Below are 20,420 nucleotides of genomic sequence, written 5' to 3'. Positions count from 1 at the left end.
CTAAAATTTATTAACATTAAATATTGATATAAATATATTATTTTTATTATTAAATTATATATCATATTATAATGTTACATTAGTTTATTACTCGCGATTTCACGAGACTAAAAGTATTCTTGATCGGGAAGCCTATAATCGTTGAATAGACCAGGAATCAAAGATCGTTAGTCAATTTCGAAACGTGTCTGATGATTTGCGTGACTGTAATAAAGATGAAAGGTATTTTGATTCTAATGTTTAAGAGAATGAATCCCTCTTTCAAGTGTGGAGTATGTGTTTAGCTTAAAAGAAACGTACGTCGTGGTTAGAAATGTAATTTTTCAAGGTTGGTGATGTATACCATGAAAATGATACATATATAATATTTAGATTAGAAGGGTTTAGATTTAAAGATGATTTTGTATCTAAGGGTGGTAGGTTCGCTACCTAGACTTTTTAAAAAAGTGATGATGAATTAAAAGTTTTCTTATAATATATAAGAAAGAAAAAAATTAAATTACCATATTCTTACATTGGATTGGATCATACTATCTAAATGAAAATATCTATTATATTATACTTTTTCTTACTTTTAAATTTACCTTTTTTATTTATACATATCATTTTATCTTAAATCTTAAATACATACCTTAAAACTATAAAAGTATTCTGTATTTATGAAAGTAGAAAATTAATTCGAGACATACTACTAAAAAGGAATACCATAATCCAAATGAATGGAGTAGTACATTACATTACATCATATTACTATATCACATTACATTATATCGTATCATCATATATTAAATTACATTAATTATTTATGCTATACTATATTTGATTATTATTACCCCTACCACTACATACTAATATGCATGGGAAAAATCGTAGTTTCATTTTTATCCGAATGTCATTTTGAGTTTGCGTTCATACTACACTCGGCCCCTCAAATTCGGCTTCATATACACAACGACCCCCAACTTTCTACTTTTTTTAGGGGTAAAAAGCGTAAATATATAATTTTAAAAAAAAACAAAAGAAAATGATTCCATCCATATTTTTAACGGGCCCTATCTTCTCGCTCGGTCCGAGTAAAAATTTTCCGCGACCACCGTTCAACTCGAAAAAATCAAACGGACACAACGGGACTAACTATGCGCAAAACGGGCATCGTTAAAAAAACACTAAATAACGGGCCCTATATTCTCGCTCGGTGCGAGCTAAATTTTTTCGAGACCACCGTTCAACTCGATATTATTTTACGAACACAACGCGACTAACTATACGCGAAACGGACATCGTCAAAAAAACACTAAATATTTCGAGCTATATTTCATACATATACGTACACGTCCAACAAACAACCCAACCTACTAGATATATTAGGTACCAAACAACGTATATACAAATATGACCGCGCGTTGAATACAACCGCAGCAACGCGCGGTCGAATTTTTTCTAGTTATTATTATATTACTAATTATTATATTTATATAATATAATATGAACTAATGTGTGTAATAATTATGGGGGATGATTCTAACACACCATTTTTTGATCCTCACACACCTATTTTAACCTTTTACTTTTCTAATAATACTCCATTTCTTTAAATTGATGTGTGAGGATCAAAAAAGTTAATTATATACTTTCAAATGAATATTTATACATCTATAGAAGATGTTTGTGAAGTTATTGTATCCATGCTTGCTATACATAATTACACAACAACAACAACAAAACCCAATACTACATAAGTGGTGTATGGAGGAGGTGAGATGTAGACAATCATTCCCTTATCCGAGAATAAAGACAAGTCATTTATTCATCCGGAGTGAAACACTCTCAAAACTAGAGAAAGTCATCCCTCTCTCTATTCGACAGATAAAGAGATTGCTTCCGAGAGGACATCCGGCCTTTAAGTAGGAAAAAGTTTAAAAAGAAATAAAAATAATAAAATAATTACGTTTACAATAAAATCACATCATGGAGATGAGTTTATACCATCTGTTATAAAATATCTAGATTGGATGTTAATTTTATTATTATTATATTTCTTGCATAGTAATATTTTATGCTATAAATAGACATGTATGGTAGCCATTTAAGTTGCACCATTTCTCTTGAAATATCAATATCAATATTTCTTCTCTCCTTCTTCTCTCTTTTTCTCTCTTTGTTCTTATAACCATTAAAGGTAGTTATAAGCCTACTGAATTATAACACGTTATCAGCACGATGAGCTTAGTGTAATCAAAGGATATCTCAAACGATCACGAGTCACTGATCAAGGTATGAAATTATAGATAATTTTCAGACTCGAATATATCAAACTTTGGACTACTAACATTTTTGAACTACTAATTTTTATCAAGTTCTTAGTGCATTTGTATTGTTCTGATCCGTTACAAGATGATGAACACAGCAATCTTGCAAGGATTTAATATTTTTGGATTTTATGTGTTTGAGTATCTGACTTTTGAAAAAATAAAAAGGAACAAACACAACAATGAGGGGTATAGAAGTTTTATTGATAAACTCCTCTCTTTAATTACATACGGATAAACAGAAAGTAATTAGTGGCTTTTTAGACTTCTCTCTTGAGACTACATATATATGAAAAGTAATCTAGAGGCCTCCCTTTCTTTCATCTACCTTTTACATATTTATATTGCAAACGTAAATGAAGCCAAATTCTACATAACCCCCTTATATTTGGATCATGGGCTAAGTGACCATCATGTGATCATGGGTGTCTATAAATGATACACTACCCACGTTTTTTTGTTGAGAGAATACCTTTTGACACTCTCATTTTGCTTTTGTCTCTCGGATTCGGTTAGGATTCAACCGGATCATGTTCTTATTATATGGTTGGCTCTGCCACCTAAATTATATATGGTCGACACTGTCGCCTAACTATCATTTATGTTTACTAACTTTTATTAACTTCACTAACATTTATATTTATGTTATTTAAGTTATATATGGCCGGTTATACCGCCTGAATTATATTTATGTAATCTAACTTTTATTAACTTCACTAACATTTATATTTATGTTATTTAAGTTATATATGGTCGGTTATACCACCTGAATTATATTTTCTGTAATCTAACTCTTATTAACTTCACTAACATTTATATTTATGTTAATAAGACCTCATGATTGTACGCAACACGTCATTTGACAACACGGTACTTTATGTACGCAACACGTCATTTGACAACACGGTACCATGGGTCGAGATTAATTCCGATCAATACGAATACGACGGGGTCTTTATATGTTATCTAACATTTATGATTACTTATGCAATTAATCATTATTTATTTCATGCATACTAATGTTTATTCTTAAATTTATAAATCTTAAAAGTTAAAATAAGAAAAAGTAGTTTTTACTTTTATTAAAAGTAAATCTTAAAAGTTAAAATACAAAAAGTAGTTTGTATTTTTATTAAAAGTAAATCTTAAAAGTTAAAATAAGAAAAAGTAGTTTGTATTTTTATTAAAAGTATATCTTAAAAGTTAAAGTAAGAAAAAAAAGGGGATGGTAAAATGGAATAGTTTTTTGCCAAAAATGAAGTATTGAAAATGAAGTGGTCTCCTTCTATAACTAAAAAAATATATATACTTTTATCAAATGAATTTTTTTGTGGCCGACAATTTTAAACACGAGTCCGTGTTTAGTTTATCAAGAATATCTCTTGCTTTGGTGAAAGGTCACGATCACGATATCAGGTGTTGTGAAAGAATTAAAAATTGGTCAAGTGGCCTTTTAAAAACTAGAAAAAAAAAATTAAACAAAAAGTTTTTTTTATATATTTATAATTTACGAGTAACGTAAAAAAAAGGAAGTTTTTTTTTTTAAAAAAAAAAACAAAGAAAGTGTTTAAATGAGTTTTACAGAAAGGGGGAAAGCAAAGTAAAAAAAAAAAAAAAAAAACTTTTTTCCAAACAAAGGTAAATGAAAGTAGGACTTAATACAAGAAAAAAGTAAACATCTCCTAGACGTGATAAAATCTATCAATGATAAGTATTAGACTTGATGAGCTAAATGTGACAAAAATGTTTCAACATGTCTTATGTTAATTTTCTAAAATAAGTTATTATTATTCCGAGTTTAACACATATACATATGTTAATTAAAAACAACCTTTTTGTTCTTATGTAGTGTTGGGTTGCAATTTTGGTTGTATGCCATAATTCCATCCAGTAGAGTGACAATAGAAAACTTTTGATGATAATCAATAAAAAACTTTTTTCCAAACTTGTCAAATGTTTTGTTAAAAACGTGACCGTTGAAAAAAGGAGGTTGAAAAATAAAACTTAAAAAACAAATTATTTTTTTAAGAGTGTGCATCAAAATGGCCCGTTTAATAATGGGGAGTAAAAATATAGTCAAATTGTTTCAACGAACAAGGGTTCAATTGGATGTCTCTTAAAAAAATTCGCGGGTACGGGTGATGGATCCAATGGATCCGCATCCACGACCCGCGGGTGCTATCCCTAATTGTGACAAGTACAAATCAACTAAAAGTCTAAAAAATAAATGCTCTTATAGGGACCAAATGTTCACAATAATTGCCTAAGCTAGATATGAAACAAATAGTTCATAAAAAAAAAAAAAAAAAAAGGTCGTTGTGCGTTTTCGGGATGATAGCCGAAATACACTTACAAAAGTAGGTCAGCCGTCAATTCTTTATGGCCATATCAACGTAGATCAATAAAATCATTTATGGTTTTGATAAAAGATTAATTAAAAATTAATTGTTTTTTGGTCTTGGATTCTCGGTAACAAAAGCAAAGGTTGTTTTTGGTTGCCACAACAAACAAGACAGAGGTTGTTGACTTTTGTTGTTAAACATGGCACAAGTGAACAATAACAATAGATTATTGTTTTTGAAAAGAATAATGATGCGTTAATTTTATTGTATAAAATAAAATTAAAGAAAATGGTTTTCATTGATGACTATGAACAAACGCAAACAAAGTGTTTGTGGTATTTGGTGATTAAAAAAAAGTGCATCTAAAGCTTCTACTGAAAATAATATGCATCTAAAGCTTCTACTGAAAATTAATGTGCAAGGTACAACGTATAACTATATGGTCAAATTCATTTGAGCCTTCGGAGTCACAAGTATATGATGTATATATATATTACTCAATTAACAAAATAGTAAATCTAAATTAATTCATATGAATAGTAAAACTGTGACACCGCTGATTTTTTTTTTTTTTTTTTTTTATATACGTGGCGGAAGCATAATATTAATTTAATACGATATCCACATTAACTATTGTTAATACAACCTGTGTCACGTGTCATTACAAAATACTTGTTTATAGAGAGAAAGACATATTTACAAAAAGATTATTGTTTTCATAAAGCACGACAACATCAGAGTTGACTCCTGTCAAACATAACATCATCATGCCCGTCTTCTCCCAAAAGCACTATCTACAAAAGCTAACAACCTGCAGGGAGGAGATGGAGGGGAATTAGCACGAGGCTAAGTGAGTACGACTAACCACAGGCAATAGTATACATAACAGTTATACTAATCATGTCACAAAGAACTAACACACAAACATCACCCAAGTGCCGTCTACAGAGACTCTGGCGGCTCGGCCAAACCATTAACCACCAGCTGATCGGACTGGGGCTTACCAGAAGTTCCTCCACCACCGTATGTATATACCTAATCCACACGCGACGGACGCGTCATTCACATATATATACACCACGGCTGTCTAGGCCACCACATGAGGAACCCAACCCGCAGGTTGATCTCTCCTACCGAGGCCACCACACAATAGGGACGCACTGGGCTCCAGCAGACAAGCATCAATCAACATGCAGTCATCACAATGTACCAACTATCCACAATAATAAGTATATCTAACAAGCATGGCAGTCATAATATAACATGCTACAATATACTATATTCTCCAGTTAGTCCCACTCACCGATTACCAGCAAACGAGAAGGTGTTCAGCTATCTAATCACTGAACCTTCTCTTTCTCCTTTTCTCCTGAGAAATACATATACACGAGTTAGTTTATGTCCATAAACACCAAATAACACAAATATAGAAATTTTGTCAGAAAATCTGTCCGCTAAAATTTTTCTGTTTAACACTTATGCACTTTTGAAATTTTCATCAAAATCTCAAAATACAACCGGGCAGCATAACGGCTAGAAATCAACACTTAGTAAAAATTTCACTGTCTAAGACCATCGGCCGATAGTCTCTGACGATCGGCCGATCGTCACTACTCCATCGGCCGGTGGACTACACCATCGGTCGATCGTTAAATTTTCAACCGTTCGTCGAAGGACTTCCACCATCGGTCGATCGTCTAGTCCGTCGACCGATCGTCTCACTCCATCGGTCGAGGGTCAGAGACCATCGGCCGAGGGTAGTTCATCTGTAACAGCAGCAGCCAAAGTGACGGGTTTCAACCCAAAATCACCAATTCTCGATCTAGAGCTCGTTTTTAACCTCAAAACTTACCAAATCTGATACACTAATCATTTAGAAACACAAACCCACAAGATTTTGACACTAACAACACCAAATCAACCCATTTTGACCCAATTTATACTTTTAATAAAAACTAACACAAAAGCTTCAATTTCTCAAAGATTAGATCAAGAAATGATACAAACCTTACCTTAAAAGAATCAGTAAATCGTAGAGAACACAAAGCTATGAACGATTTGAGCTCTAGTACAAGAATTTGGAATTAGGGTTTGATAGGTGGAGAAGGTGAAGTACGGGTTATTTTGGGAAGGATCTGGAAATGAGAAGAGAGAGACAGCACACTAGTCACTTAATGGGTTTAATTCCCACACTGTGTGGCACACGGGTATTTATCAGTTATCTAATATCTTTCGTACATCATTTGGCGACCCAAACGAAGTCCAAATTAAATAAACAAACCTGTTCTGTGACCCTTGTCACAAACTGGTCCTAACCTCATCATTAATTAATAATAAACATTAAATAAAAATAAAAGCATATAATAACGCAACACCAACTTAAGGGCAATCTAGTAATCTTACATCTAGGCCCACTTGAGGATGTTACAAAAACGAAATTAATTAATTTACTATTCACATAAAAAAGCGCATATGATAAAAAGCGCAGCGCATATGATAAAAAGCGAATATGATGAAAAGCACAACGCATATGATGAAAATCGCATATGATTAAAAGCGCATATGGTGAAAAACACAGCGCATATGATTAAAAGCGTATATGGTAAAAAGGATATATGATAAAAAAAAAAACACATATGGTGATTTATAAAAAAAAAAAAAAAAAACACATATGGTGATTAATGGAAAGCACATATGGTGATTAATGAAAAGTATATTGTGAAAAAGAATCACAAATGTTTCTTGAAAGAATTCAAGGTAAGATATATGAACCAATTCATCCATCATGTGAACCATTTTGATATTTCATGGTTCTAATAGACACATCTAGCGGATGGTCTCATATTTGTATGTTATCAAGCCGTAATATGGCATTTGCAAAGTTTCTTGCACAAATTATTAAATTGAGAACACATTATTCTGATTACACCATTAAAAGGATGAGACTTGATAATGCTGGTGAGTTAACATCTCAAGAATTTAATGATCATTATATATCTACAGGGATTGTTGTTGAACATCCAGTTGCTCATGTGCATACACAAAATTGGTTTAGCTGAATCAATAGATAAACGCTTACAGCTAATAACTAGACAATTGATAATGAGTACAAATCTCTCAATATTTATATGTGGACATGTAAATTTACATGCTGCGACATTAATTCGCATTATACCATGTGGAAGTCGTAAATATTTTCACTTAATACTTGATTTTGGCCAAGAGCCAAATATTTTCTACCTTAAAACATTGGTTGTGCAGTGTATGTTCCAATTGTATCACCACAACACAATAAAATGGTTCTTCAAAGAAAGATGATAATATATTTTGGATATAAAACATCTTCAATCATAGGATATATTGAACCCATGATGGGTGATATTTTTACAGCACGTTTTGCTGATTGTCATTTTAATAAAACATTGTTCCCTAGATTAGGGGGAGAAATAAAAATAAAAAATAAAATGATGCTTCATGATGTGAACATCAATTAAGGTATATTGAACTCGCACAAAAGAATGTGAAACGAAAGTTCAAAAATAATGCATATGCAAGAACTTGCAAATTAATTACTTTATGCATTTACAGATATAAAAAAGTGACTAAATCATATATACCAGCGATAAATGCTCCAGCTCGAACTGAAATTCCAAAAGCTGGCAATAATGTCACTGTTGAGTCTTTGCCACGCATCAAACGTGGAAGATCAATTGGTTCCGAAGATAAAAATCCTCGAAAAATAAAATCAGGTGATAATGAGGTAAGAGAAAGCGTTCAAGAAGAACCACAAATCAATATTCCTTCTGCAGAGGATATTGATAAATGTAAATACTAAAATTGCGATAAATTATGCAATATTATGGAACCGAAATGAAACTAAAATCTCTATGAGATATTTTCATATAATGTTACAATGACATCATGAATAAAGATGATGATCTGGAACTAAAATCTGTCATTGAATATACAAAATGGACATGATTGAGCTCAATGGAAAGGAGCAATAAGAGCTGAATTAGAATCGCTCGATAAAAGAAAAGTTTTTGGATCAATCGTTATCACTTTTAAAGATGTGAAACGTATGGGATACAAATGAATTTTTATCCGAAAAGAAATGTGCAAATGAAGTTACAAGGCAAAACTAGATTTGTAACTCAATATTTCCCACAAAGACCAGAAATGAATTAGGAAGAAAAATTATCCTCCTGTAATGGATACAATTACTTATTAGATACTTAATCAACCTGGTAGTTATTTAAATGCATCTCATGAATGTTGTTACTACTTATCTGTATGGATCACTTAATAGTGATATATATGAATATACCTAAAGGGTTAAGGTATCATAAGCATCTAATGTAAAACCCAAGGGAATATATTCCATTAAATCACAAAGATTTCTAAGTGGGTTTATACAAACGGGACGTATGTGGTATAACCGATTAAATGACTACTTGATAAAAAAAAGGGTATAAATATAAACTTATTTTGCACGTATGTTTTATAAAAACAATGTTCGGATATGAGATCGTAGTTGTTTATGTCAATGTTCTTAACATCATATGAACAAATAAAGAGATCTATGAAATCATTCAACTTCTAAAGAATTATTTTGAAATGAAAGATCTTGAAAAAACCAAGTATTACCTTGGATTGCAAATTGAGCATATGCCTAATGGTTTACTTGTACATCAAACAACTTATACCGAAAAGATTTTAAAACATTTTTTTTTTTAAGACAAACTCATTGTTGTTAGATCACTCAATATTGACACTGATCTATTTCATCCCTGCGAAGATCATGAAAATTTTAACAGATCGGAAGTTCTATATTTTAGTGCAATTGAGGTTCTTATGTATCTTATAGATTATACAAGATCTGACATTTCTTTTGCAGTTAATTTGTTGACAAGGTTCAGCTCAGCCCCTACCAAAAGACATTGGAATGGGATCAAACAAATAGTTTGATACCTTCGGGGAACTACTGATTTATAATTATTTTATTCTAACAACTCGAAACAAGATTTGTTTGGTTATACAGATGCAGATTATTTATCCGATCTACATAAAGCTAAATCTCAAACTGGATATGTATTCCTAAATGGAGGCACCGCAATATCATGACGTTCTCAAAACAAACACTTGTTGCAACATCATCAAATCATGCCGAAGTGATTGCATTACATGAAGCTACTCGGGAATGATTTTAGTTAAGATCAATGATACAAATCATTATTGATTCTTGTGGACTAGAACACTATAAAAGCGTAACAACTATCTATGAAGATAATACAGCTTACATAATACAAATGAAAGAAGAGTATCAAAAATGACAGAACAAAACATAAATGCTGACGAGGCGCTAAAGCTATAAACGGTCTTAACGGTCATAAGTTTGATGGAAAAGAATGGTATATTGGTAAGGCTCAGAAAAAGACTGAAAGGGAATATGAACTGAAACAACGGTTTGAACAAACCATGAAGGAGACTGTAGACAAATCACGAGGGCTAAACTTGTACATAAAAGATTTAGATGATACAGTTTCATATGAAAACCTCAGATTCTTCTCATATACTCAAGATCTCGTAAAAGACAACCAGATTAAAATGAGATACATTCAATCAACAACTCTGCTGATCTTTATACCAAAGCACTGCCAACTGCTATTTTCAGAACACACGTTCATAATATTGACATGAGGCATGTTCAGAAGATGTAACAACTCAGGCGTTGCCTACTTGAGGGGAAGTCAACTCTATGCTGCACTCTTTTTTCCTTAGCTAAAGTTTTATCCCAATGTGTTTTTCTTTAGCAAGGTTTTTAACGAGGCAGTACTAGTTATTCTCTAATAAAATTGTCATCCAAGGGGGAGTGTTATAAAATATCTAGATTGGATGTTAATTTTATTATTATTATATTTCTTGCATAGTAATATTTTATGCTATAAATAGACATGTATGGTAGCCATTTAAGTTGCACCATTTCTTTTGAAATATCAATATCAATATTTCTTCTCTCCTTCTTCTCTCTTTTTCTCTCTTTGTTCTTATAACCATTAAAGGTAGTTATAAGCCTACTGAATTATAACACCATCAAATTTTTGACTTACACTAACAAAATATATTTTTAGGTCATTTTGTCTTTTTATTAACCTGAAATACATTACAATTCTACTTGAACTAAAAGATGAAATGTTCCGTAAAAGTATCTTGATGATGTATAACAAAAAATGATATTGTAAAAATCCACATCCATAAAATATCCATACTTTATTGTGTCGTTTAATAAACAAAAAAATCCTTAATTTTTTTTTTTTTTTTTTTTTGGTTATTGCAATCAAAAGCTTTTTTGGCAAAATATTTGCTAAAATTGAGCTTTTAGTTAATAACTCAATTACTATTTTACTATTCTGTCTTTATTTGTTAAATAAAAAATTATCTGTGTGTATGAATTTCAATAAAAAAGGGAAATATGATGCATCACTAAAAAGGGAAATTTCTTACTACATCAATCAATATATCAATATAAGTAAATACAGTATAATGCATCACTAAAAACAATCACTCAATTTACTGTAGATAACTTAAAATCTCAAATACTTTATTTAAATAAGTAAAAGTAAATATCTGAAGTTCCCAAGTGCAAAATTGAAGATCTATAAAACTGTTTGCTTATAAATAGACATGCATGTTTATATTAACTTTTATACCAAAAAACAACATTTACTACTGTATGTTCTGGTTAGCCAAATATAAAACATCACCCTCCAACTGCAAATCTGCAACCACCAGGAGTTTGAAGTTGAAGTATTGGTCCACAAGATCACCACATTTACACCCAACCCCCTACAATTACAAAACCTTACAAAATGACCAAAAACCTTCAAACAACATCACAACCCTCTATTTTGAAGTATTCGACATCGAAAACATGAAAATCACAACAACAACAACAACAACAACAACAACAACAACAACAACAACAAAAGATCCGGAACCAAACCAATGCTATCGTGGCCCGGGTCGACTAAACGACTCGTCAATCATCAGATCTTGATCGTTAGCACATAAATCAAGCGATCCCATGTTCAACGTCGAATGCCTTGATAATTCATCAGAACTACGTTCTCGTGCAGCAGCCTGAACTCCTCTTTCGATCAAGATTGCATCTTGTATTTCCTTAATAACTTCCGACATTGACGGTCTCATGTTCCCGTGTGGTTGCACACACATCAAAGCTTTTTCGGCTATTTTCCACATTGATTGGATGTCGTATTCGTTACCAAGAACTGGATCAATTATTCCTTGAATGTCCCCGCTCTCTATATGCATTTTCGCCTATCATGAAGTCTTCACAATCAGTTGAGGTGGCACAAGAGTCGGGTCTAATGGGTTTGCTAAACGGGTCAAAACAAATACTTTTTTGTGAAGGCCGAAATGGGTAGGTTCGGTTGACCAAAACACTTTCTACCGAAAAATCTTACTACCAATCGATGTGCCAAAGTATGATTTTCAAAATCATTTTATGTTAAGTAGTTTTAAGTATGATTTTCAAAATCATTTTATGTTAAGTAGTTTTCTAATGATAGCCCATAAAGACCGTCACTAAGAATCAAGTTTATGCAAAAAGTAACGCTACATTAAGGCGGTTGAACGAAGCTATTTTCAGAAAATGGCTGACTATTTTCAATGTACAAGCAATTTAAGCATGTCCAAATTTCTTAATGACCGCCCTTAAGGCCGTCATTAGAAATTTTCTTATTTTAAATTTTCAATGATCAATTTTGCATAAAAATACACTTTTTTGGCTTTCTACCAGTTTAAGCCCTTCATATCTCTATTTAGCACTCGACCCACTAGAGATAAAACAGGACCCAAACAACACCATCAACCCATTCATAAGTAAATGGGTTGAAACTGCATATTCTAATTAATGAGGTTATTTGAATGTTAGCAGGTGGGGCCGTAAAATGGACTTACCCATTGAACAATGTTTCGGCAATTGATACCAAAGTTCACGTTTGAAATTGCTTCTTGACCGGAGATTAGCTCAAGAAGAATCACCCCAAAACTATAGATATCGCTTTTGTCTGTTAAACGGTTCGAAATATAGTACCTACACAACACAAGTAATACGAAATTTCAGGACTACATCAGCACTAGTCACTACCATATGAAAATTGTACAAATTAATTGTGTACAAAATAATTTTGTACAAATTTTAAGAATATTGTTTGACTATGTTTCAGATCTCTGAAGTGACATTTATGAATATTAAAAAAATTAAAAATTTCATGAACCTAAATCTATATGAGATGATATTAAGCAAAATAGGAAACTTCTTCATGGGAGGATTTTTTAAAAGATAACTTACTCGCTATTCAAAAAAAAAAAAAGGTTAACTTACTCCGGATCAAGATAACCGAGTGTACCCCGAACAATGCTGGATACATGTGAAGTCCCGTCAACCGCAAGCTTCGAGAGCCCAAAATCCGAAACCTTAGCCTTCATGTTCTTATCAAGAAGAATATTACTTGTTTTCAAATCTCTATGAATGATGGAAGGAACACAACCGGTATGAAGGTACTCAATCCCTAAAACACGATAAAATTTACTTTGTTACAGTTTTTAAAGGTGACAACTTTGACCCATTTACATGTGAAGGGATTAATCTGGGTTGTACTTTATTTTAAACAAATAAATGGATCGTAGAAAGTCAGCAAAAGTTTAGGATGCATACGATTTACTAATAATGGAAATGTTTATGTATTTATAACTAACACATTCATTATTAGTGTTTGCGAGTTAAGTCATTCGTGTCAACTAGTGCTAAAAAGTAAAAGGTGACCCGTTTTGATCCGTTAGCTAATCCGATAATTTTTTTAAAACAAATATTAGTAATTTCTTAGTAGAGCAAACCTTTGGCAGACTCTTCAGCAATCTCGAGTCGTTTGATCCAATTTATTCCACGTTCCCTAGCCATTGGTCCTGTATTTAAACATAACGAACAACGAACAACGATTCGTCATCACAAAAGTAATAACTAACACATAGAGAGCGTAAATTATAAAATTAAAATCATACCGTAGAGATGTTCTTTAAGCGTTCCGTTATGCATAAACTCGTATACAAGAATATCCATCCCTTCTTCTTGACAAAAGCCGAGAAACTGTACCAAGTTTCGATGATGGATTCGTGAAAGAAGAGTCACCTTAACGAAATAAACAAAAGTAAACATTTAGTAACAATCATGAAAGATAAAGAATAACAATAAATTATTATACCGAAAGTTACCTCGTTCGCGAATTCTTTTTTTCCCTGATAAACGTTATTATTTTCGAGTAGCTTGACGGCAATTTCCTTCCCGTCGTTTAATTTTCCGTAGTACACAGTGCCGAATCCACCCGAGCCAACTTTCTTTTCAAAATTCTTTGTGGCGTATCGTAATTCTGATAATGTGAAGCTTTGAGCAGCTTCTGTTGCTGCATTGCTCATAACAGGCATCCTATGTTTAAGCTCTGCCAAAAAAAAAGAATAAAAAAGATAATAAGTAGTTAGAAAACATACAACACACATCATAGGTGTTAGCTTATGTTATATGAAATTGATTACCCTAAAACCCTTTTTATTTCAGCTGATTATTTGATCTAGATTAGGATTGTATTGAATCATGTGTTCAAATCACAGTTTGTGAACCATTTGGCTGGAAGTTCGATTATTTAGTTAACGAACGAACAATGAAATGAACGAGGAGGGACACAAGTCTCGTTTGTTCACTAACATTTGATAACTATTTTTACTTCTTAACATTCTCTTATGTTCAAATAATAAAATATAAATTATAATTTATCGAGCGTAAATGTTGAAGTGTTTTATACTTTATACTGAATACTGATTTTTTTTTTTTTTTTTTTGGAGTAACTCATGTAATTTGTTAAAGCTTCATATTTTTATATAACGATATTCCTAACAAAGATGTTTTACGAGTTTGAAATCTTATTTTATTTTTATATCTTCGTTTGTTTGAGTTCAATTAAAGTCTAAATGAACAAACCTAAACAAACACAATGAAGCATACTTTCTTAATCAACAAACATACACACGAAATCGCTCGTTTATCCATTCACATTATTCATTTGTTAAGTAAAACCTTAACAAATGAACACAAACAAGCCTTGTTCGTGTTCAGTCCGTCCGTTTACCCGCCCCAATCCTGATCATTCAAAAATCGGATAAACACTTTCAAAATTCACATCCATAATTAACATAATATTATTCATTGCAACATGTTTCCATGTGCATGAAAAGCATCTCGATACATGTTCTATAAACGTACCTGTTTTGGGATATTTTTTTCGTTGGCGAAGAAGTATACAAGATGTTATAAATCCTAAGAAAAGGGCAACAGCACCAACTGTTAATCCGATAATTATCTTTCTATAGTGTCCCCCTTCACTACCTCCTTTTCTAAGATTTGCATTTCCCGTGTAGCTGAAAAATATAATTACAAGAAACAAAACAATTATTTTGACCTATTTTTCCAGAAAAATAAAAATACTTTTTACTAAAAAAAATTGTTAACGATATTATTCCTGAAAAAACAAAAAATACTCACTTCAAGACTAAGTTCTTGTTAAGAAGACTGGTTGGCACATCTCCGGTTAACAAATTGTTTTGCAGATACCTGCGCATATGTTAGAGATGTATCAGCGAAACAAATTTTAAAAGTAGTCATAAAAGGAATCCTAGTCTTTTATATATATATAAAAAATCATTTTTAGAACTCGGAATTACTCGGCGACTACTCGGTTTTCGCAACTCGGGGAGTACTCGGTCAAACTTGGTCAAACTACGCAAAAACTAGGGATTAATCAAAAAACTGGTCATAACTAGGAAAAAACTCGGGATTACTCGGAAAACTAGTCAAAATCGGTCAAAACTCGGCCACAATCGGTCAAAGTCAAACTTGGTCAACATCCAAGTACTCCCGGAGTAGCGATTTTTTCAACCTTGAAAAAAAATAAAAAAAAAAATTGAAAAATAACAAATAGTCAGTTCATATGCTGAACACGGGGCATTTGGTGGTTCGAATTCGAATCCTCAATTCTTAAGCTTTAATCACTTATTTATTCAGATTATTTGTAGTTATATAAATGAAAATTATTTTGAATTTTGATAAATTTTACGAGCATGACCAAAATGACAGTCAGAAAACCAGTGCATGCCTAGATTTTTTTTAACCAAAGTTCCTTTGTTGATTTGTCTTTATTAGAACAGATTTAATGTTCTTCCATCCTACTTAATTTTCCTTTATCAAGCAACGATGAAGTTGACTTTTTAAATGTCAAAAAAAAGATCAAGATCAGACAAAATTAAAGAAGGATTTCAGAATGACATCAAACTATATAATGAATTCTAATCTACAAAAAAAAAAGCCTCATGAGTTTGATCTATATTTGTACCACATTAGACTTTCTGATACAAAATGCTGACATTTTTTTTTTTTTTTTTAAGATAGTGTATGATCGTCTCTATACGACTGTCCAAAAATAACTTGCAACTGACTAACTGGTACTAAAATGTAAATTGCATCTTTAATTCAGCTCAAATATATGTATATAAGTGCTAATGTATAACGTAATAAAGTGGTTAGAGGGACAAATTGGGTGATAACAAGCTTACAGTTGACTCAAATTAGGTAACTCTGCCAATGAGGACGGTATGTTGCCACTCAATTGATTATTCTCCAAATGTCTGCACACGCAAATGTCACAAAACTCGCGAGTTACACTACCAACAAGATCAAAACACAAGAGGTAAAATGAAAAATATAGAACATGTCTATTACATAATCTTTAAATTTGGACATCCTGTAAAATCAGGAATTGGACCCGTAAGTGCATTCCCATCAAGCCACCTAGCATTAAAAACACACAAAAAAAGCGTAAGGTAAAACTAACAAAATCACTTAAAAAAGATAATAAGTGTAGATTAAAAGCTAAAACTTACAACTGCTCTAAGCTGGTCAACTTGGTCAAATCGGATGGAATGGGTCCAGTCAAGTTCATGCCAGACAATTTGCTTCGCATATAAAGGTAGAAAATTTCAGTTGAGCGTTCTGATTTTTTCAGTTAATAAAAAAAATAATTTAAAACAAGGTTTACTAGAAAATACACTGAGATAATCTTCGGTTCACGATCTGTATTACAAACTAACCACGACCATGCGACCGGCAAACACGGATCACCACCTTCTTTCGCCCAATCATACGACTCGTAACTCGATACTAAACTTGCAGCTACATCACCTATTAAAAAACCCAGAAAAAAGGAGGGAATTTTTTAAATTTCTTCAAAATTTAAACTAACAAAGAGTTGAGTTTAGGGAGGTGATACTTCCTCATCCACCTACATTTGATGCTATTTTCCAAAAATACCCTTCAATGAATTCGAACAAAGAAATTTCTCTAAGACTTCATTAAGGGTATATTAGGAAATTCGGGTGGATCTGTCAAAAACAGTGTTGGAAATATCAACTCCCTTCAGTTTACATACCATCAAATGATCCATCATCTATTTTTAGATACTTGTTAATCTCGATTGCATTAACAAGTGGCCCTTGAGTAGAATCCGACGTTTTCCCAAACCTAAACGACAATACAAACGGAAGTGATATATTTTCAAATCCCGGCTCGTACAAACGGTGGGTCCCTTGAGCGTTTTCTTGAATGTTTACAACCGCTTTACTAATTTCCGGCATTCCGGGAAGAATCAACCGGAATTTTCTAGTCTCGTTAGCCGCCAAATCTTCAATTTCCGCAAAGTAAGTATACGCCCACCCGAAAGCCGGAAACCCGTCTAGATTCATACGATACGTTAAATTCCCGTTTCGCCCCACGACAGCTGTCTGCATTACTTTTTGAGGCGGTTGTTCATCTTTCCCGATATCGATAGGTAATTTCGTCGATACCCGATCCGTACCCGTTGCGACATCAACAAGATAGTTTGCCTTTTTCAACATATCCGATTGCCAAATTCGATCAAACGGGTCATCCGGATACCTAACCGGATCTTCGTTTTCCGCACCAAAATTGATTCTTGCAGACACACTTAAAAAGTATTGATTTTCATACGGTGTAAGATATATCGACCCGTTAAACGGTCGAAGCTCGAGTGTTGAAATAAATGGTTGACCCGTTGTCGCATTTGATAAACAAACGCTGACAGTCGAACCAGAAGCTAAAAAGATGAGTTCTTGAGACTCGATCGTATTAGCATCGGAAATGACTATTGTAGCCCAACGAGTGGGTCCCATGGAAATGTCGAATTTTGGGTACACATTGTTGTTATCGAAATTACCATATAAGAACGTTGTACGTAAAAGATACCTAGTCCTACTTTTAACATTAATTGTGTAACAATATTTTCTATTATCTGCTGGGAAATATCTGACCGTTTGATATTGTTGTCTCGTCTCATTTGTGACGGATATATTACTTGTAATCCCGTAAACGATTTGATTATCGGGTGTCCATTCGAGGCCAAGATTATCTGTGAAATTGCTTTGACCGCCACAATCAAGGCTTACGAAACCTGTTTTGAATGAACTAATTAGTCAACAAAAAGTCAACTTAAAAAAGGGTAAAACCGACCCTTTGGTGGCCCCACACCGACCGGTCCCAACAGAAAAAAAGTCAATAGATAAAAGAAGCAAGAAAATACATGGTATCATACAGAAAGGAACACAACTGCTATTTTGGGTATACAATAGTTGCATTAGAGGTGGCAAAATGGGTCGATGGTCAGATTGACCTGTAGCAATGTTTGTCTAAAATATTACATAACAATGATAAGTCGAATATGATTATAAATGCTTCTCCCTTCGTCTCAAAATAAATGTCCAAATTACTATTACATTTGTCCCAAAATAATTGACTAGTTGCAAAAAAGAACTACTCGTATTAAATATCATTGAACTCCTCAATTTACCGTCATTTATTTATTACTCTCATTATAACTGATATTTTAAATAAATTCAGTCAAACTTACCTTATATGTAAGGGCAAAATTGACATTTATCATAGCTATCTTAAATCCAATAAAAATTCCTACAGGGCCCTTTTTTTTTGGGACGGAGGGAGTATATGATTTCAGTAGTTATCTAATCTTTTAAATACATTAATTTGGGAATTACTAATTGTTATAAGTACACCGACAGTAAATTTGTGAAGCTACAAAGTAAGCTGTTGGTTGTGTTTGAATGAGTGTTTGAACTGATCAAAGTGTTTGAACAACTTGAAAACGAGATTAACGAATTCTCATCAAACTAATTATTGAGATAAGTGTCTAATTCTAATTATCTAATTATAAGGGATGTTTAAGATTGTTTATTTATAAGCACTTTTCTACTTAAGCATGAGTTGAGCTACACATGCTTACTTAAGATGCTTATTCATTAAGAAAGAGTGTTTGTATTAATTCATCTGATTTATAAAATACAATAAGCAGATAAGCACCTAACATAAACAATTTCAAACAACCCCAAATTAGGGCAAAATTTGAAACTCAAAATTTTCATAGAATGGTAATATTCAAATACCACAACCTCAAATGTAAACTTTTCATAACTATATTTGCCCACTTTACACACAGAGCCACATTCAAGATTAACAATTACATTACCCCAAATCATTAAATTCACAAAACCCTATAACAAATGCAAAAAAAAAAAAAAAAAAAAAAAAAAAAAAAAAACACTTTTTAAGAATCACAAAACCTGTATCAATTCAGAAACCCTTCAAGAAAACATCAAATGCAACAACAAATTCAAATAATTATACCATATTATATTGTATAATATTCAGAGAAAACAATTACCCATATACCATATTACATGCATAAACAATTAAGCATAAAATAAGTATATAAACAAAATCAAACCTGCAACTTGAGCAGTGGCTATGTCCAAGAAGAAATTAAGAACAAGAATAAATAAAAGTGGCAAGAATAGAAAACAATTAATCCCCATTTGAGTTCTACTCTTTTTTGACCAATAAAATGTAGTAGAGTTTAGTAGAACATTAAAAGCACAATAAAGATGAAAAAAGGTGACTGCATTATTGAACCCACTGGATGAAAACACAAGTATTTGATAAACCAATAACAAAGAACAGAACTTTTCTTATAAAGTAATTAAACAAAAATTAATGGACATAATATGCATGGGTAAAAGAAGAATGTTTCTATATTGATTCCTAGTAAAAAAAAAATTTTTTTTTTTTTTTTTTAAGTGAAAGAGATGATGAAATATGAGTGTTTTTTTTTTGGTTTAATGGACACACTGGCCACTGAGAAAAGTTAGGGAGGGCCCACTTATGCGAAAGACCATGTCGACTTTACTAAGTTACATATTGTGATTTAGACTCGTATCGGTGGCCATGCAACGGCGTCGCCGCCGATGTGGCAAGGGGCAACGCCACCCAATCAGATATCAAGGCGTTGGTTGATGGAAAACAGGTACTGTGCGTGGCTTGGCCACGGATCGAGCAACGGGGTGGTTTCCCCTTTTTGTTTTTTTTTTTTTTAATTTTAAAAATCATATTTTTATCCTTTTTAATATTTAACTCAATTATATTTTAACACATCATCACAATACTCCTAACCCACACCAAAACCCCACACCACCACTACTCTACAAAAACAACCCACACGTCATAGTCATCAAAAAGGTACAAAAAGCAACTCACGCCCCCATTCCACGCCCCCAACCA

General features: G+C 32.5%; 1 protein-coding gene across 1 annotated transcript; it reads right to left on the bottom strand.

Annotated features, from left to right (window-relative positions):
* Window positions 1-11,625: 11,625 nt before the first annotated feature.
* On the bottom strand, window positions 11,626-19,685 carry LOC139876455 (probable LRR receptor-like serine/threonine-protein kinase At1g67720). Its single transcript, XM_071863774.1, has 14 exons — window positions 19,591-19,685; window positions 17,206-18,243; window positions 16,826-16,958; window positions 16,661-16,732; window positions 16,500-16,568; window positions 16,334-16,405; window positions 15,267-15,335; window positions 14,988-15,142; window positions 13,946-14,169; window positions 13,736-13,862; window positions 13,571-13,639; window positions 13,059-13,245; window positions 12,632-12,767; window positions 11,626-11,989 (listed from the first exon to the last, which is right to left on the bottom strand). The coding sequence occupies exons 1-14, from the start codon at window positions 19,676-19,678 to the stop codon at window positions 11,660-11,662; spliced, it is 2,769 nt and encodes a 922-aa protein (XP_071719875.1). The 5' UTR covers window positions 19,679-19,685; the 3' UTR covers window positions 11,626-11,659.
* Window positions 19,686-20,420: the final 735 nt, after the last annotated feature.

Source organism: Rutidosis leptorrhynchoides, chromosome 11 (assembly GCF_046630445.1).
Source record: "Rutidosis leptorrhynchoides isolate AG116_Rl617_1_P2 chromosome 11, CSIRO_AGI_Rlap_v1, whole genome shotgun sequence".
Taxonomy (NCBI): Eukaryota; Viridiplantae; Streptophyta; class Magnoliopsida; order Asterales; family Asteraceae; genus Rutidosis; species Rutidosis leptorrhynchoides.
Note: the sequence above shows the minus strand (reverse complement) of the source record. Positions and strands in the feature narration are given on the sequence as shown.